This window comes from Perca fluviatilis, chromosome 20 (genome assembly GCF_010015445.1).
Source record: "Perca fluviatilis chromosome 20, GENO_Pfluv_1.0, whole genome shotgun sequence".
Lineage (NCBI taxonomy): Eukaryota > Metazoa > Chordata > Actinopteri > Perciformes > Percidae > Perca > Perca fluviatilis.
The window spans coordinates 9,840,169-9,861,030 of NC_053131.1; the positions used below are offsets into that span (position 1 = coordinate 9,840,169).

General features: G+C 40.5%; 3 gene segments (V, D, J or C); all 3 read right to left on the reverse strand.

Moving 5' to 3' along the window:
• Window positions 1-2,443: 2,443 nt before the first annotated feature.
• LOC120549445 lies at window positions 2,444-3,754 on the reverse strand. The segment is given in 3 exon segments: window positions 2,444-2,545; window positions 3,016-3,334; window positions 3,440-3,754. Coding segments are annotated over 3 exon segments (372 nt in total).
• A 17-nt stretch (window positions 3,755-3,771) lies between these two features.
• Window positions 3,772-4,567, reverse strand: LOC120549447. The segment is given in 3 exon segments: window positions 3,772-4,112; window positions 4,201-4,247; window positions 4,423-4,567. Coding segments are annotated over 2 exon segments (360 nt in total).
• Window positions 4,568-11,560: 6,993 nt separating this feature from the next.
• On the reverse strand, window positions 11,561-12,376 carry LOC120549440. The segment is given in 2 exon segments: window positions 11,561-12,110; window positions 12,229-12,376. Coding segments are annotated over 2 exon segments (459 nt in total).
• Between the last annotated feature and the right edge of the window lie 8,486 nt (window positions 12,377-20,862).

Below are 20,862 nucleotides of genomic sequence, written 5' to 3' on the forward strand. Positions count from 1 at the left end.
AATGAGTAATGGTGTCAATATAGTGGAAGTAGGAGTAAATGTACATTTATGTAAAAGTCCTGTTTGCAAGGATAGAACCAGCACTATTTTGGCCACGTCCTCCGTTGCATGAAATGTTGCCTCATTTGGTTATCGTGACTAATATCTGTAGAGTGGAGAGAGCTGAATAGCAAAAGATCTCATTAATCAATGACTGTGAGGATACATATCCGTCTCAGTAAAATTCTCTTTACTTTTACAACCACTTTTCTCTCAAATGTTCATAGGGTTGTATACTTCCCCCCCCCAACTGTAGCCTACATGCTAAAGGAACCTAACTCATCCTAAGCAACCAATACTAATGCTTTTTTGTTCGTTTTGATTCTGTGTCACGTGGTTTCAGTGGTTTCCTGTTGGCGTGCTGTTATCCGCTGGATCATTATTGGAGGTTTTTGTACGAGAGCGTCACTGTCTTTATTACTGTGTATACTCGCTGCTCCAAAATATTCTCCGCTGTCTTCAGGGTGGCTCAGGTTCAGGATGTGAAGATAAGCCATTTTCTCTCCATCTCCACTCACGCTAAAGTGGCTTTCAAACGCTGGCTCAACCGTAGCAGTTTTATAATAGACGTAGGCAATCAGCTTGAGGGAAGTGTCTCCTGCTGAGCGCTGATACCAGAGGATGGTGTCATAGCTCGGGATTTGATGTGTGAGGCTCAGGTTGGCTTCAACGTTGGGTTTCCAAAACAGCTGAGTCGGAGTCTGAGACACTTGTTTTTCTTTACTGAGGTAAACCCCTGTAGAGAGACCAGCACAATATCAAATCTTTGTGCCTTTGGCGTTAACTACACAGTTGCAGTTATTTGAGGAAAAAAGCCATTAAAGTATACAAAACCATTACTATTTAAATACCTCTATTCCTCCACTGGCACTGAAGGTTTTTGAGAATTAATTCCAAATTAAATAGAAAAAGTGGCGTCGTCATGAATGCTCAATACCTTCAATCCAGAACACCGTGATGATGGAAATGATCAGATGAGCTGGCATCTTGTTGAGTGTTGAATGTGAAAAGCCAACTGGGGTCTCTGCAGAGCTTTGTGGAGCAGCAGGGGGGGGGCAGGAAGTGACGTAGAGAAGTCAGAGCACTGGTTCACACTGACAAGCCTTTCTTTCATTCAGTCAGTTTGTCTTCTAGGAGGGAAAACAATATCTGCCTTTTTTCTTTTTGTTGTTTTCCTTCAACGGAACAATGGGAGGAGGAGGATTTTGCTCCATGTTTACAGATGACATATTGAGGCTTTTCTCTCAAGGTGTACTACAAAAGTTTGCCTGCTGACTAGATCCTTCAGTTGAAGAGATTTTTGTAAAGGGCAGATGGGTGATATATACTGTGGCTTACTAAGTAGAGCTGTAACAATTCCAAATTTTGCTGTACAAATAATTGTCACAGAAATAATTGCGATTAACAATATAATAGCCTTTTTTTTGTCAAATTTTAAAAATATTTATTACTTTTTTTAAACAAATTAAAGTTTGGAATGAATTCCAGGATACATATTTTGTTTTTTTTTTTTTTATATATATTTTTTTTTTTTTTTTTTTTTTTTTTTTTTTTTTTTTATATTTTTTTTATATATATATATATATATATATATATATATATATATGAATGAATGAATGAAAGTTATGTGACCCAGACAATGTAATAACACAAGTACACAGCCTATGAAGTAAACTACCTCTTTTTATTATCATAAAACATTTGTTCTAACTGTATCCTCCCCTTGTCATTTTTGTTGCTACGAACTTGTTGGTTATTCTGAAGTCATAGATAAAATGCAGTGTAAAGTTAGGACGGCACCTCTGCTGTTTGGGCTTTCTCACTAAACAGTCACATGAAGGAGGAAGCAAATGTGATGTAGAAAGGAGGTAGGAGTGGCTTCAGTTGCATATCAAGCTGATATCTAGCTATATACGCTCTTCCTTTCACCTGGTTTCCCCCCACACAGATGTTTTGCTTTTGACAGATTTCCTTTTTATATTTTAGAATTGAACTTGTCTGGTTTATTTAGAATAAATAATAGAAACACAGTTGCAGTAACTTTTGATGATATGATTGCATCAAAACCAAAGTTCAACCACACAAGCAGGTGTCTGGGAGCAGTTTATTCCATGTCTTATTATAAACCACTGATGAGAAAAGATTGAGCAGAGTTTTTGTAAAGTGCAGACGGGATATTTGTCAGCGTGCTTCACTAGCTGCACAGTAGTAAACAGCACTGTGCTCTTGTTCTACAAGTTTGATTTTAAGAGAGGCGTTCTTTGCTGTATTTCCCCCCAAATCTCCAATGATATCGAAATGCTCTTCATACGGCTCTTCCTTTGTGGCAGCTTTGTAGTTCAAATATCCAGCATAATAGAGTTTCTTCGTGTTTCGTGTGCAGCGGGTCCAGCAGCGCGCACCCTGTAGTCAGTTTTATCATGGCTGCAGAATATCTCCACTTTGTCTCCAGATTTGGTGATGAGATCAGAGGGAGACTGACGGACATCAAGACCCAGACACACACCTGGAAAAGGAAGGAAAATAGAGAGCTCATTTATCTAAAATGAAAGCATTTCCACATTCATAAGAGATACAGTAACTGTATTTTGAACAAGTTACTACCTGCTAGGCAACAGAGAAAGAGAAAACCGATCATTTTTAATTCCTCAGCATAAAATAGTTGCTCAAAAGTCCTTCCGGCCAATCTCGATGTCACGGTTTTAGGGATGTAAACTGTTGAGATCTGGCATCAGATTACACACAGTCTCACTGTTAGTAATAGAACTATACTGATGGCTTTGCTAAGCTGACTGAGGTCTGGAAAAGAAAGGGAAGTGCTTAAATAACACTTCCTGTACAGTGGCTGGCAAACCTAATGGTGTCAACTCAAGAGCAGCTGGCTGGGAGGGGCCTCTTCAGGTTCTAATTTAAGGTCATACGTGTTGATAGAGGTTGGAGTAGTTTTTGTATGAAGGAGAAAGAAAGAACACTCACTGTGCTAAGCTGGCTGCACAGTAATACACTGCACTGTGCTCTTGTTCTACAAGTTTGATTTCAAGAGAGGCGTTCTTTGCTGTATTTCCCCCCAAATCTCCAATGATATTGAAATGCTCTTCATACGGCTCTTCCTTTGTGACAGCTTGAAAGTTCAAATATCCAATGAGTTTTATAGCCGTGTCTCCAGGTGAGCGCTGGTACCAGAGCATCACCCTGTAGTCAGTTTTATCATGGCTGCAGAATATCTCCACTTTGTCTCCAGATTTGGTGATGAGATCAGAGGGAGACTGCTGGACATCAAGACCCAGACACACACCTAGGCAGAGAAAGATAAATGATATACATTGTGATAGATTATACATTTAAAATAAAGCCATTTCCACTTTCATACAGTAGGATCTAATTGTATTTAAGTGATTACCTGCTAGGCAACAGAAAAAAAGAAAACAGATCATTTTAACTTGCTCAAAATGAATACGTTACTCAAACGCCTTTTATAGATTAGTTTTCCGAAGTATGTATCCTAGAGTTTCAGAGGTGTAAGTCGCTAACAGTAATATCAACCTGGGTCCTGTGAGCGATGGAGATCCAACTGAGGCCTCTACTGAAACGGAAAAGGAAGTGAAGATGAAACGGCATCACTGTATAACGTCTGACAGACGATGGCAGCGAATCAAGAGCAGCTGGCTGGGAGGGTGCTTATCCAAAACCATACATGTTGATCAAAGTTGGTTGAGAGTTTTTGTCTAACGGAGAGGGGATGTTCAGTCAGTGTGCCCTGCTAGCTGCACAGTAGTACACCGCACTGTGCTCAGGGGCCTTCAGGTTGTATATAACCAGAGAGCCGTTCTTTGCTCCGTCTCCACTCATATCTCCAGTGATGTTAAAATGCTCTTTGAAAGACTTCTCCTGCTCTATGTTGCTGTAATACACATGTCCAATGCGTTTCAGAGCTCGGTCTCCAGCAGATTTCTGGTACCACTGCATGACTGTGTAGTCGGTCCTTTCATGGCTGCAGACCAGCTCGACTTTGTCTCCAGGTCTTCTGAGAAGTTCTGGAGGAGTTTGGTAGACTTCATCACCCAGACAAACTCCTAGAAAGGAAGACAGAGGGAAAGAAAATGAATGAACCACATAGAAACTTTAGATCAAGTGGTATTCCTGAGTTATAAAAATGATTACCAATGAGCCAAGACAAAAGGAATAATGTTGGCATGTTGTCCTCCTGTCTGTCTGAATGAACACAGAACAGTTCACTAGACTCTTTTATTAATGCCCTCCTCTGTAACCTGCTACATCATATTTCCTAGTGCTTCATGTGTTGAACTGAAGAGTATTTCTGGAACTCCAGCGCCGCCTGCTGGAACGATATCAAAGCAAACATTTGGTTCCTAATCCACTCACCAAATGTGTTGGCAACCAGTTATTGTTCAGCTGCTCAGACTTGTCACATCACTGTGTTTACTGACGGCACAGAAGTACACAGCGCTGTCCTCAAGCTGCAAGTCTTTCACAGTAAGAGCCCCGCTCTCAGAGTTTTCTTTGATGGCTGAATATTTTGTTTGAGGAGCCCCCCCGTAGTCTGGCTGTCCACCAACAGCTGTGTAGACAACGAGGGTCATGGTCTCCCCTGGACGCTGTCTGTACCAGTACATCTGGTTATGAGAAATATCTTTGTTGTGGCTGCAGTTCATCTCTGCAGATTGGGAAACATAACTCCAACTGATTTTAGGGTGTTGGGTCACATCCTGGCACTGACCTGTGTGGAGAAAATACAACATTAAATACAAGTAGTTTTCCTTCTAGTACATTTCGAAAAGTAATTCATGTACAGGGTGTCAAATTCTAATATTTTAACTATTAGGTTAATATTTTCCTATGCTGGATTCTCTTTAATGCTAATGGTGATTTATCTTTATGCATATAGACAAAAAAATCAGATTTTTCTTAAGTCTGCTATTACTGAATCTTTGTTAGCCCTGATTTATAGTCAGAATTTGAGACTACATGTCTTCATCAGTCTGTTTTCATGTTAGTAAATACATTGGATAAGCATGTTTAGCCTTGTACCTTGGAGCCACAGAGACGAGACTACAAATGTAATGAGAACTTGAGTCATAATAGTGATCCTGTTAACATGAGACGCCGCCACAGCAGACCTGATGAATGTCTGAGGCTGCTTTTATAATGGGAGGTGGGAGGTTAAAGGCATTGCTCTACAGAAAGGACCTCCCATTCTAATTTCAGATCTTAATCAGAGACCATCATTTGACATTGGTTAGACTGGCTTATTCCAGGTGCACGGAGGCACTGTGAGTGAGATACAAAATGAGTGAGATGAGGTTTTTGTACTGAGGAGCAGTGATATGCAGCAGTGTGTAAACTAGCAGCACAGAAGTACACTGCACTGCTGTTCAGGCTAAGTTTTTCAATTGTTAATGTGCAGTTTTGGTCTTTAGCTGCACTCCCTTCTATCTTCACACCCAGACCAGGCTCTGGTTTATCACTGGTTGCTAACATGTATCCCAGGAACTGCAGTTGTCTGTCCGATTGCTTGTACCAGAGGATTTGGTTGTAGTTCTGAATGCTGTGTTTACAGTTGATTTCTAACGTTTCATCAGGTTTGTTGAAGACATCAGCTGGAGTCTGGTGGACGTTGTCACTGAGAGATGAACCTGTGGAAAAAGGATGCATCAGACAAAATAGAACATGAGCATCAACACTGAATTAAAAACCAGACTAATTTTTAAATGTAAAATAATGCGAACCACATCTGAAACGGTAGCAGTATATGATCCTGGCTGTACACAAGCAAATATTTACAAATTGAGAACTTGAATTAAAATCTCTACAAACTATTGTGAGTACGTTACCTGAAACCAGAATAGAGGTACAAGTAATACAAAGGAATGTGATGATCATTGTGTGTTATTTCTGAGTGTTAGGTGGTTTTGGAAAAACTAGATCAAAATAGGAACACTAATTTGTTGTCTCAATGAATGAAGCAGTTGTACTAACTGAGTATTTCCAGCCTCCTCTTTGAGTAAACCCTCCCAGGTCTTTAGGTGGGTGGTGTCATTGTGTATATAACTCATGGTAACTAGCTTTTACACACCACTGGCTCAGCATACAGATCTGAGTAATGATATACTGAGGAAGGAACACAGCTGTGAGGAGGTGTTTGTACTGAGGAGCAGTGATATGTAGCACTGTGTAACCTAGCAGCACAGAAGTACACTGCACTGCTGTTCAGGCTGAGTTTTTCTATTGTTAATGTGCAGTTTTGGTCTATATTTGCACTCCCTTCTATCTTCACACCCAGGCCAGCCTCTGGGTTTCCACTGGTTGCTAACATGTATCCCAGGAACTGCAGTTGTCTGTTTGATTGCTTGTACCAGAGGATTCGGTTGTAGCTGTCAATACTGTGTGAACAGTTGATTTTGGCTGTTTCTTTGGGTTTGTTGAACACATGAGCTGTAGTCTGGTAGACTCTGTCACTGAGAGAGGAACCTGTGGAAAAAGCATCAACAAAGCATCAGACTAAATACAACATGAGCATAAACCCTGGTGAATTGAATGAACTGATTAACGTAAGACATTTAAAAATCCACTAAGACAGCTGACATTGCAGCAGTGTCGGAGTTGTGTAAATTAATTTTGTTGAAAACTTAAAAAAAAAAAAAAAAAATTGAAATGATTTTGATGGTGTTACCTGAAACCAGAATTGTGTTCAAAGTAATGCTGAGGAATAAGATGATCATTTTGTTTTCCAAGTGTTTGGTTATATTGAACAATACACACGATCAAAATCTTGTTGCTGTGAATCATTGTCTTTCCAACCTCCTGTTTGAGTAAACCCTCCTGTCAGCAGATCCTCATGAAGTCATTAGGTGGGTGGTGTCATAGTGGACCCTCCTCCTCTTTACATTCTTAACCATCATCTTGACTACTTTTGTTTTTTGCTATGCTTTTTAAAATAGATTCTTTTCTCCAGAATCATTTTTTTTAACCTATGATTCACCTAAATATTCTCTGTTTATACGGTACAGTCGAAAGTGACTACATCATATCTGTTTCCAGCAAAACAGACGGAAGCAGAAAATGCTTTACAAATTAAATGACTGACTGACGATGCGATGTACATTCTTCTTAGGAAACAATTTATTTTTGGAAATGTCTCCGAAATATATTGTCTCTAGACATAATTGTGGCTAAATAACCTGTGAGACGGTTGTGCCTTTGAAAAGAGCAACGCTGGGAGTGAGGTCTGTGACACAGACATGGATTCAATCTTTAGCCAGAGCGAAGAGGAACAATCATCGTAAGGACGACCCCACTGCCAGAAAATGAGCGCCCTTGCATTTGCAGCCCAGTAATAATGCCTAAAAACAGGGAGGCCGAGACCCCCACTCTTTAAATCCTTCTGCAGATGGGCTTTAGAAATACGAGGAGGTTTATCTGCCCAGACAAATGACAGGACGGCTAAATCCAGTTGTTTAAAAAAAGATAATGGCAAATAAATAGGGAGGTTTTGAAAAAGATAGAAGAATCTTGGAAGTGCAACCATTTTAGCAGCATTGATGCGGCCGATCATTGACAGAGGAAGCAACTTCCAGTATTAGCTTTTTAGTTTATCCATCATATCCAAAAAATTTCATTAAATGTTTGGGGTTTCTGGAGATCTTGAGGCCAAGATACGTAATGTGGGTAGTAACTAATTTAAATGGCAAAGATTTCAAGAAAGTAGGACACATGTTTGTCAATGGCATGAACTCACATTTGTCCCAGTTAGTTGTATACCCAGATAATTTACTAAATGATTTTATATAATTCAGAAGGTTGGGAACTGAGACCACTGGGTCTGATAAACGGATCAATAAATCATCAGCATACAGATTAACAAGGCTTTCAACATCACCAAACTTTACCCCACGAATACCTGGGTGACCTCCTTGTCCTCCATGTCTATTGCAAGTGGTTCCATGGTAATATCAAAAAGAAGAGGAGAAAGCGGGGCGCCCTGCCTTACACCCCGCTTCAACTCAAAAGATTTTGATCTATCTGAATTTGTGAGAATAGAAGATACTGGTTTAAGATAAATTATGTTTACCCATTCAATGAAATTTTCCCCAAATCCAAATTGTTTTAATATCTTCAGCATGTAAGGCCATTCAATCTGATAGAATGCCTTCTGGGCGTCAAGGGATAAAACAGCAGCCTGTGTATTCTTCCCATGCACTGAATATATTGTATTTAAAAGCAAACGGACATTACTAAAAGAAAACTGACCCGGGATAAATCCAGTCTGATTAGGGTGTACAATTGTGGAAATATGCCTACCTAATTTTGTCGCCAAGACCTTAGTTAGTATTTTTAAGTCCCAGTTTAAGATAGCAACAGGTCTGTAACTTGCCGGATCAACCTCATCCCTTCCCCCTTTCAAAAGCAAGCAGATATTGGCTTCATATAATGAACTGGGAAGCGTCTTATTTCTCATAGAATCGTTCACCATTCTCAGCATGAGTGGAACTATTTTGTCATGAAATGATTTATAAAATTCACAGCCAAAGCCATCTGGACCGGATGTTTTTCCCGCGGGGAAGGCTTGAATAGCATTCAAAAGGTCAGTTTTAGAAATTGGGGCCTCCATGTCATCTCTTGCTACACTATCTAATTGGGGATCATTTAAATTGGCAAAAAAGTTACAGAAATCTGATTCAATGGCCTTTACTAGAATTCAGTTCCTTATAGAAGTCCCTGAAGCAAACATTTATCTCTCTCGGATTGGTTAGGAGTCTGCCTGATTTGGACTTTATCCTGTGAATGGCCTGTTTAGCCCTTTCGCCTCTAAATTGGCTAGCTAACAGTTTCTCCGGTTTATCTCCAAGTTCAAAATATTTGTTTAATTTTCAATAGAAGACTACCAACATGCTTAATAAGAATGGTATTGTATTCATATTTTAATTTCAAGATCTTGTTGTAATCAGCGGCTAAGAGGGAAGATCTATAGGTGTCTTCCAGTACTGGAAGCATTTTTTCAATGTCCTTGAGGCGGCTGTTAAGTTTTCTTTTCTTGGCTGATTCAAATGAAATAATGCGGCCCCTCATAACTACTTTGAAGGTCTCCCAACAAAATAGAATCAGAGACCTCTCCATTATCATTTGTAACAAGAAACTCGTCTATACGTGCATTCATGTGCTCAATAAGACTGGTCTTCAAGAAGAAGAGGGTTGAGGCGCCAGCTATATTTTGGACTTGACAAGATATTTTTGAAATTAAGAGAAACTGGACTGTGATCAGATATTAAAATATTATGATAAGTAGAATTAGTAACACTAGGCAGTAATTCAGAAGCTATCCGAAAGTAATCAATCCTAGTGTAAGACTTATGGACATGAGAATAAAAAGAAAATTCCTTATCTTTCAACCATATTCCTTGTTTTAATTAAATCATTCAGAATTCCCACTGAGGTTATTGCAGGAGGCGGTTTTGTAGAAAGTCTATCTAGGACCGGGTCAAGATAACAATTGAAGTCGCCTCCAATAATAACATTAGAGGCAGAAACCGGTATCAAATCAAATGCTTTACGGAAGAAGTCAGGATTGTCAATATTCGGACCGTAGATGTTAAGCAGCGTTATCGGAAGGGAGTTTCTATGCCCAGATATCATCAAATACCTGCCATATGGGTCTGCTGTCATACAATCAAGGTGAAATCACCTCTGGCGTGTAGTCCGGGAAAATAAGCACCTTGTTGCCTTTGTACTTCAGTTGTCGTTCCCTCCGGAGGCGAAGTATGAGCTCCTTCTCCCGATAAAAGTGGACCCTGGCGATGATGGCGCGAGGTTTAGCTCCGACTGTGGGCAGCGGCCGCAGGGTACAGTGCGCCCGGTCAATAACGACCGGTGACTGAAACCCGTCGTCGCCGAAAACCTTCAGAATCAATGCCTCGACGAATTCTGTTGGTTTGCCCCCTTCTTCCTGCTCAGGTATGCCGATAATCTTAATATTGTTGCGACGCGACCGGCCTTTGAGGTCGTCCACTTTTAGTTTGAGCGCGTCGTTCTCGTCTTTGATGCTAGCGACCGTCTTCTCCAAGCAGGTCATGCAGTTCTCATGGTGCAACATTTGCTCTTCCACCGACTCTACCTTCTCCAATAGCTCCCTTTGCGAGCTTTGCACCTCCTGAAGTGTCTGCTCTAATTTATCAAACCTGCCGTTGATGTGGTCAAGGATCTTGTCGGAAACTTTCTCCCAGATTAAAGGCAGATGCTCCGTGTTGCTGTCGTCATGACCTGGCAAGCTACCGCTAGCACTGTTAGCATTAGCGTTAGCGGAAGCTGAGGATGGTCGAGATGACTCGACGTTTTTGACCGGCTTCTTCGGCATATCGTTGCATACACTTTAAGTTATTCCCAAGGCTGATAAAATTAAGTACGAGACTGTCAAAATAACGATTTTAAATATTGGCAAGGAGGAGCCCCTGAAAGCACGTCTACTCACTACCGCCCAGACCAAAAACAGAATATTTTTAAAAGTATAAACGTTACCTGAAACCAGAATAGAGGTACAAGTAATACAAAGGAATGTGATGATCATTGTGTGTTTTTTCTGAGTGTTAGGTGGTTTTGGAAAAACTAGATCAAAATAGGAACACTAATTTGTTGTCTCAATGAATGAAGCGGTTGTACTAACTGAGTATTTCCAGCCTCCTCTTTGAGTAAACCCTCCCAGGTCTTTAGGTGGGTGGTGTCATTGTGCATATGAGGCTGCTTTTTATAATGGGAGGTGGGAGGTTAAAGGCATTACTCTACAGAAAGGACCTCCCATTCTAATTTTGGATCTTAATCAGAAGAGAGACCGACATTGGTTAGACTGGCTTTTTCCAGGTGCATATAAAGAATGAGTGTGATAAGGAGGTTTTTGTACTGAGGAGCAGTGATATGTAGCACTGTGTAAACTAGCAGCACAGAAGTACACTGCACTGCTGCTCAGGCTGAGTTTTTCAATTGTTAATGTGCAGTTTTGGTCTTTAGCTGCACTCCCTTCTATCTTCACACCCAGACCAGCCTCTGGGTTTCCACTGGTTGCTAACATGTATCCCAGGAGCTGCAGCTGTCTGTCCGATTGCTTGTACCAGAGGATTAGGTTGTAGTTCTGAATACTGTGTGTACAGTTGATTTCTAACGTTTCATCAGGTTTGATGAACACATCAGCTGGAGTCTGGTGGACGTTGTCACTGAGAGAGGAACCTGTGGAAAAAGGATGCATCAGACAAAATAGAACATGAGCATCAACACGGCTGGATTAAAAACCAGACTAATTTTAAATGTATAATAATGCAAAACACATCTGCAACAGTAGCAGTATGTGAGACTGGCTGTACACAAGCACATCTTTACAAATTTAGAACTTGAACTAAAATATCTTCAAACTATTGTGAGTACGTTACCTGAAACCAGAATAGAGGTACAAGTAATAGAAAGGAATGTGATGATCATTGTTTGTTTTTTGAGTGTTGGGTGGTTTTGAAAAAATCTAGATCAAAATAGGAACACTAATTTGTTGTCGCAATGAATGAAGCAGTTGTACTAACTGAGTATTTCCAGCCTCCTCTTTGAGTAAACCCTCCCAGGTCTTTAGGTGGGTGGTGTCATTGTGCATGTAACTCATGGTAACTAGCTTTTACACACCACTGGCTCAGCATACAGATCTGAGTAATGATATACTGAGGAAGGAACACAGCTGTGAGGAGGTTTTTGTACTGAGGAGCAGTGATATGTAGCACTGTGTAACCTAGCAGCACAGAAGTACACTGCACTGCTGCTCAGGCTGAGTTCTTCTATTGTTAATGTGCAGGTCTTGTCTTTATCTGCACTCCCTTCTATCTTCACACCCAGGCCAGCCTCTGGGTTTCCTCCAGTGGTTGCTAACATGTATCCCAGGAACTGCAGTTGTCTGTTTGATTGCTTGTACCAGAGGATTCGGTCGTAGCTGTCAATACTGTGTGAACAGTGGATTTTGGCTGTTTTTCCTTGTTCGTTGTACATATTAGCTGGAGTCTGGTGGACTTTGTCACTGAGAGAGGAACCTGTGGAAAAAGCACCAACAGAAAAGCACATTTGTATGAGTGTGAGTCCTCATACAGGTAAAAGAACAAGAGTTTTAGATAATAAACCTGTAAAAAGATTTTTTTAAACTTACATTACCTGAAACCAGTATGACATTGAGGGCTATGTAGAAGACTACGATCATCTTGTTGTGTTTAAAGACTGAATTTTAGAACCTTGTTATCCGTACTGTGTTTTCATCACTGCAGTTCTACTGAATATTGCTGGATAAACCCTCCCATCAGGAAATCCAACTTTTTTTAGTCTGGGTGGGCTGATAATGCATTGTCCTCCTCCTGAACTGACACTACATACTGTACTGCCACCTTATGACAGGAAACAATATGACCGAGACCTGAAATCAACCCTGAAACCCAGGCGTAACTGTACATTTGAGTTTGTCTGTTAGTTAGAAGTAGAGCAGAAGTTTGGCTTTAATGGAGGAAGCAGTGCACTTTTATTTCTTTTTTATTTTGTGAGAATGTTAAGTTTGCCCCGACTAGAGCTGCACGATATGAGGAAAATATCTAATTGCGATTATTTTGACTGATATTGCGATTGCAATATGATTCACGATATTGAAGGGAATGATCATGTTTGTATCATTATTCTCATTTTCATTTACTAATATTAAATCTTAAAAATTAAAATTATTATGGTGTGATTTTTGCGAGGATCTGTACCAAACCAAGCCTAAATCCTGCCTGCAGTTGAACACATCAAAAACAGTAGCAAGGTTCTTCACCAAGTCCCACAGAAACGGCAGTGTTGAGCCGAATGTTTTAGTGTTGGGGGAAAGGCTGCAGATCGTGTCAGAATACAAATAGCTGGGGTTTTAATTGATTCAAAGTTGTCATTCAACCTCACTAACTTTAGATACATTCGTCATCAAATGTCCACACAGGCAGCAAAGATGTGCATGCATTCTATGATCTTCTCACATATCACTTACTGTTTACCCATTTGGTCACAAGCTAGTGTTACATCTCTGAAACCTCTGCATTCACTTCACAAACGAACTGTTAAAATCCTGGACAACAAACCAAGCATTTTTCATCATTGTCCAATATTACAAAAACACAGATTACTTAAATATTCAAATCTATGTCTTCTCTATAAAATTATTTACGGTTTATCATGCCCTCCTCTCCACCAGTTTGTCAACATCAGAACAGCTGATCACAGCAGAACCAGAGGTGCAGCGAGGGGAGATTGTATCATTCCATTTAGGAAAAATGTATTTTGACAAACTGCTTTTCCTGTTCGAACAGCTATTGAGTGGAACCTCACCCCCATAACAATCAGAAATCTAAACTCATACAGTACATTCAAGATCCAGTTTAAGAAATGGCTCATTGATAATTAGGACTGTCAACATTACCATTAACCTCTTGACCTGCTCTTGCTGCCCCCTGCTGGCTTCTTTTGCCTTGTGTGTGTGCAGGTGTTCATGTCTTTGTCTGATGTTTGTCTGATTGTTGGTCTGTTATGTTTCCATTGTACATTTTAGCTAAATAGTACTTTTTACTAAATGTATTTAATTGTAATTTTGTTATGTAAATATGTAATTTTACTTTCTTTTAGGGTGACTTTTACCATCTGTCTAGGGACTGCAGATGAAAAATAGCCTTCTGGCTAACTCTGGCATATTGACAGAAATGTTTATTAATATGCACTGTCCCTGTAATAAGTAAATAAATAAATGTACTAGGGCTGGGCGATATGGAGAAAATCAAATATCACAATATTTTTGACCAAATACCTCAATATCGATACCGCAACTATATTGTAGTGTTGACTATCGGTGCTTTCACAAAATATTTACACAATGACATTTTGGATAAATAATCATCAGTAATGTGGATATAATGACTAAGTGGGTAAAGGCAGATAATAGAACAGTTACAAGAGTCTGGTAAGTTCAGAAAATGACATCACTTTACTGTAATACAGCCTTTAAAAGCAGGAAAAGACAACAATTATGCCATATTACGAATTAAATCTAAGACAATATCTTGTCTCATATCACGATATCACGGTGTGATTTTTCCGGTTAAATCCGGAAATCCGGCTTTTCCGACCTGAAAATGAGACTCTCGTAAGCTTAGGATAGCAGATTGGTCAGGGGATAAGACCTGAACAAATCAGATTACGTTACCTTGCGTAAGCATGGACTCCGCCTGGCCAATAGTAGTGATTGAAGGGCAGGTCTTGGCGTAGGAATCGTAATTTCAAAGCCGGGAAAAAGAGCTCTACGCAGCGAACACAGATGTGCTGGGCGAACCGTCGGTGGAAGCTAACAGAAGCTAGCTGGCATAAACTGACAGCTGACCAGGTGTTGGATTCCGTAGGGTACAGATTTGATCATTGGCAAATTATCAAAAGATGTTTTATCAATATTAATAAAGTTATGCATATGGTTATTAATAACTGTATCAAATCGACAAACAATCAAAACGGGGCACCACCCTGCTTGTCAGGGACCAATAATCAAACTGTGGAACAGTCTCATTTCTGTAAAAATCCTTTAAAAGGAATTAAAGGAAGGGGTGATTTCGAGCGCGACCCGTTCGACCAGCAGTTATCACAACAAATACACAAATAATCACCAGCAACTGCTAATTAAGTATAATTGAATTTATTAACGTCACAATTATCAGTAGCCAATCAATAATCCTTCAATAATAAAACGTATATACATTTTACAATATCACAACCAAACAAAGCAAAAAACAAAAGCAGCGTGTGTGTGTGTGTGTGTGTGTGTGTGTGTGTGTGTGTGTGTGTGTGTGTGTGTTGTGTTGTGTGTGTGTGTTTGTGTGTGTTGTGTGTGTGTGTGTGTGTGTGAGAGAGTGAGTAAAAGGGGAGGGCGGTGTCGAAATGTAGTTCTAATACAAAACAACTCCAAAAATGACTACTCCTGTGAGCTACACAAAACCATTTAGTCTCAAGAGGGCGGTAGTGGTGCTGAGTGCACGGAGGGGCTGAAGAAGCCGAGGTGGGGTTGCTAGGCAACGCCGCGCGTTTATACCATATGCTAAATCACACATTAGCTCTATACAAATCCCACGTGGTTAAGTTAGCGGGTAGCTCGGGAGCTCCGTGGTTAGCTTTTATGTCCGTGTGTGGGTTAGTAAAAGGAACAGAATAAAGGAGGAAAGAAAAGAAACACTCTGATCTTAGTTATAGATAATGCGCCAGCTCCCTCAGCCACCCAGGTCTGGACCCACGTGTAGTTAGGAGAGACTGAGACTTTTGATTTACCGAGGGAAACGGCCACTATAACCACTCTAGTGGCTAACAGCTGATTCACCGCGATTATCTCGCGGACAGTAACTAAACTCCGTGAAAAGCGCTTACGGTTTTAACCCAGCTACTTAACACAACAAAAATCAAACGGTATAATGATCGGTTATACATTCACAGCAACAGATTAGTAACCAGATATGGCCAATACATGATTACAATCAGATCACATTAATGGCACAGCAGTCGCGAACCCTTTGCTCATTAATAACAAACCAAAACGCACTTGTTCTAACATCTAGACCCAGAACTGTGTAAAGCCTTACGGTGTGCGTTGTTTGTCAGTTAAATCTCTCGCCAGAGTTTAACTATCCGTTTCGTTCCAGAGCAGTGGACGAGCCGTAATCCATGTCGACAAGCAAGAAACGGAACGCTGTCCTTTTCTTGAATCCAGGCTGATTAAACCCGCTGCAGATAGAGGGAATACCTTGCCAGTATTTCCTCGGATCCCCTTTGTATATCAGACAGATATAAATTTGTCCCAGCTCAAACTCGACCAGCGAGGTGATGCTGGCTAGCTAGTCCGGACTAGAGTGCTTCCTGTAGTGAACTGGGTCACCGTGGAAATAGCGAAGAAACACACAGTGCCGACAGCTTTTATCCTACCTCCGCCTCCTAGTGGCGGGGTGGTGCATTCAAAGACCCGACAGCCAATGGGAATGCGCATCCTTCTCACAGGTGTGAAGCAGTTCTTTGTCTCACCACCAGTCTGCCTTGCCTAGCATCTGGTGAAGGTAGAATCTCCATCTTGGAGACTCTGCCTGTAGGAGTTTGGTGAAACTGGCTTTGGGATTCACATGTAGGCCAAGATCCTTTGTCTTGGCTTCCCTGTGTCTCTGCAGTCAGCTCAGTCTGAGCCAAATCACTGTTTAACCAGCTTCTTGGTCCCCAACACAGGTGTCTCAAAGCTACCAAGTGATCGGCGGAGACAGGGGGTACATGTACTTGAAAGAGTCCGGCAATCGTGGCAGACGAAGGTCCAGTTGGGAGTTTGGATGGAGAGTCCACTGAAGTCCACTGTGGTCTGAAGAGATAATCCTTGCTAGATCACAAGCTTGCGGTAACAGTTAGTCAGGAGGGTGACAGCTAACGTCAGCCAGCTGAAGCTAACAGTTGATCGACGGTGAGTAACGTAGCTAGGCTACACAGGCTGGCAGCAGCACAAAGTCCATAATTGATAAGTCACAGCAGGGGATAGAAAGGTGTTGAGAATGACCAACACCTAATCTGAAACTTAGGGTACTTAATTTACTAGAAAACGCAACAAAATATCAATTTTGTGGATTGTGAAGCGGCGATATTCACGTCAGCGTCCTCACGTTCCAACATAATTTGTTTTTGAAGTGGTAAATAGCTACGTGTTTGAGTATCCTCAATGTATATGGACTTTTAACCCTTGTGTTGTCCTTGGGTAAAATTTGACCCTTTTTTGAAAAAGTTTTTTATGTAAAAAATATGGGTTTCAACCAAATTGCAGAAAATTATCATGGATGCATGGATATGTTTTAAGGGTTCCATACAACATTATATGCTAGGGATGGTACGGTTCATGAAAAAACACCCGAACCGCTCGGTTCGCTAGTCTCGGTTCGGAGCGTGTGTGTACCGCACGGTTCGTCAGTACACTGTTAAGCTGCACTAACCTCTTACTGCCGTAGTGCCCACTTTATACACCTATGTTAAAACACTAACTGGAAATGACGAGCGGGATGGGCGTGACAAACGCAACCCATGGCAGCTGATTGGACGATCGCGTCACATGGGTCTGGCTGGTCCCTAATTTCAAAACAGACTGTCATGGCGGCTCGTTCAGAGTACGATCTCATATTGTACTAAAATAGTTCACCGAAACGTGTTTCTGAAAACATTTTAAGCGAGAAATAGGCCATGCAGTTGCTGAATCGGTCTTCATTTCAGATCGACAAAGGTCAGTTTAAAAGATTTTCGTCAGATTTTGAGAGACACCGAGCCGACCGCTCCTCAAGTGGAGTGGGGCGCCGCTGCAGGTCACGTCACGTTACCTGCAGAAATGTCCAGTGGGAGAGAGGCTGGCCAGAGCTGGAGGATGCGCCAGCGTCGTTTATAGTCTGGTGTGTGGGAACATTTTGGATTTCATGGTACCTATGATGAAATAAAAACAATATATAGAACTGCCACTGTGTGCATGTTTTGTGCAACATGCATTCAATATGCTAATTTTAGCTATATATCATATGCTGAAGTATATTCTGGAGTGTTAACGATTAAAAGAAAAAATAACAAGAACCGTACAGAACCGAAAACCGTGACCCTAAAACCGTGATACGAACCGAACCGTGGGTTTTGTGAACCGTACCACCCCTATTATATGCAGGTAAAATTAATGATAAATTGCATTGAATTTTGGTTTGTTATATTCAATTTTATAGCATTTAAAAAAAAAATGAAATGGTTTTAAAACAGTATCCTGACTAAACTTTAACATACACCAGTCTGTGATCCACTCAACATCCTCTGATCTTAACTGTTAGTCAAAATAATTAATAATTTCTGCGTTTTTACCAAAAAAATAGGTATAATGTCATAAACTTTGGTTTATTGACCATGAATAAAGAAAGCTTTGAAAGCTTTTTTGACAAAACCTTTATAAAAATAAAAAAATCGCAAAAAGCAACAAACAGGCCAGAAAAAAACGCTAAAAAAAGTTTGCAATTTTGACCGAGAAGGACAAGGCAATACAACACAAGGATTAAACGTGACAATGACTAAGACAAATAGTTTAAAGAAAACTACAGTAAAACGTGATCATGTGAAATTGTGTATATATACAATACCTTGGCCACAATTTCTGAAGCTTCCTTTTCAACTAAAACAGTTCATTTTATTATGTGGTGCTAATGACATTTTTCCTCAGGTATTTGGAGAAACTAGCAAAAATCAGTATATTCTCAAATAGTATGGTCTTAGCCACTATTAGTTGTTTCCAGACAGTGTGAAGATATTCAGATCAAATAAAGAGTTTAAAGAGTTTTAATTTTGCCTAAAAACCTACAACCTAAAGGGCCTGTATTTGCTAAATACTCCTCCACAGGCAGACATGAAAATCGCTCACCTTTCGGCGAAATTTGCCATTTTGATCAATCGTGTAGTCCACATGGGATTTGTTTTGATGTGCTGGATTTAACCAATCATCGAACTTCCACCTACCAATGAAACGAGTTCTAGCCAATCAGATGCAAAGTAGGGCGGGTCTTTGCAGAAATGTGAGTGCGGTACGGTGTGGTCTCCGTGGTAATGCGGCAAAAAAAAAAATGGAGGCAAAGTTTATCAAACCTGGAGCATGTAGATCATCGGTCTCAAACTCGCGGCCCGGGGGCCAATTGAGGCCCGCGGGATGATATTTTGTGGCCCCCCTACATGAAATCAAAGTTTAGTGTCAGTGTGGCCCGCGCGTTGATCTGAAACGCACCTTTGTGCTGAGTCCTTGCGTGTGCTGCGCTTGCCACGCTTTTATTTATTATTATTTTTTATCACTTACGGGCTACCATAGCTAGTCTCGTGGCGTTTGTTATGAACGGAATATTTTGTTATCGAGCACAAGGGCACCTCTACATGTCTCATATGCACAGAGAAAGTTGAGGTGTATAAGGAATAAAACATCAGACGTCATTACTCAACTAGACATGCTGAGGAGTATACAAAATACCAGCGAGATGAGAGAAAGAACCGGGTCTCCAAGCTTAAACGATGTCTATTGAGCCAACAAGATTTATATAAGAACTTTTGTTGAATACGTGATGCGACCCAGCCTGACCCACACTCTACCTCGAGCGGCCCCCAGGTAAATTGAGACCCCTGATGTAGATACAGCTTTAGTTGAGAAAGTAGTTAAAATAAATGTCGCTCAGCATGAATAGAGGACAAGAGGAAAAGGGTGGAGACAGGAAGCCGTTTAGCACTTGGTGCCTCAAATTGGGTGCTTGCTTCTGCAGCGCATGTTCAAGGAAGACACTGTACGGCAGCAGCGGTAAGACAGGGCTCGCTAGTCACAAAGCTTCGGTCCGTGCACTCTGTAATACGAGTACGTTACCGGCAACGACCGCTACCGTTGCGACTGTTCCTTTACTGACTGACCGTGATACAAACAATATGTGTGTGCACGTTCATAGCGGAACATGATTTGTTATTAACGATGGCCACTGTGTAAAAGCTATCTGAAGCCCAAACTGTTTTATTTATTGTTTATATTTATTTATGTATTATTTATTTATTATTAAATTATTTAAACGTAACGGCCTTGTCCCAGAGTTTAGACGTCTAGCTATATGAAAAGATAAACAATGCGACGTTTTTAATAAATGTAAATAAAGCAGCTAATATCAACATGGACAAAATCATGAATGTACTAATTTGCTTTTTTGATGATGACCTGGCCAAAGTAGTAAAGTTTAGTTTTCAGTGATTCATTTTAGGATTATGATATTATTGCAATATGTAAATCCACATTGACTCTTTATTTAACATATGGTTGGAAGAAGTAAAAATTGATCCAAAATGTTTTAGTTTTTTTTAAATTATGACTTTTATTATTGTGTAATGTCAGAAGGACTTTAACTGTTTTGCAAGTCAAATTAACTTTAATGAGTGCATATTGAAATATTACTGTTGGTTGGCAAAAAATGCATCTCAGAATGCATCAGATTGATGCTTTAAAATATGGAATATTTATTATTCCGGGGGAGCATGCCCCCGGACCCTCCCAGAGGGGTAATATCCTTCTCACCTTTTTCACCCCTGACCCATTTTCATGCCTGAACAGTACTATTACACATCTTTTAAAGAACGCATGCTGAGTATGCAGCTTAACAGTCTGGCAGATTCATTCAGTAAGTCTTCTAAATGACCACACAGTTAAATGAAAACATCTCAAAGAAAAACAAACCGTATATAGCCTTCCTAAAAGGATAGGTTGGGGGGGGGGTGCGCCGTCTATTTTCCTGCTTTCTTGTCCTATGCCAATCACACCTATGTATATTGCCCAGCTCTACTTCAAAGTAAATGCAGCTGGCTGGGAGGAGTTTTCCCCCCCGAGTTAAGAATCATGTTTAATATTTCTGTGAATTGTGGCAATGCATGAACACTGTTCTAATCTACAGACTGTAATGTAAAACCGATTTATTGACGAGCTACAAAACCAACAATGAGATGGATCAAAATAAACTTGGCCTGAATATCTGCATCCATGTGTTTTTAATGGGGGCGTAACGAATAGGGTTGGGTACTGTTTGGATTTTTACAATTCCGATGCCAAACCGGTACTTTTAAAACAATTCCGATTCCTAAACCAATTATAATAATGCTTGCGAGCCGGCCAAAGAGTAGTACGTACCTGCAAACTAGTCGCTTTTCGACGAAAATCGCAGTTTTGAATGGGGTCCAAGACCTGGT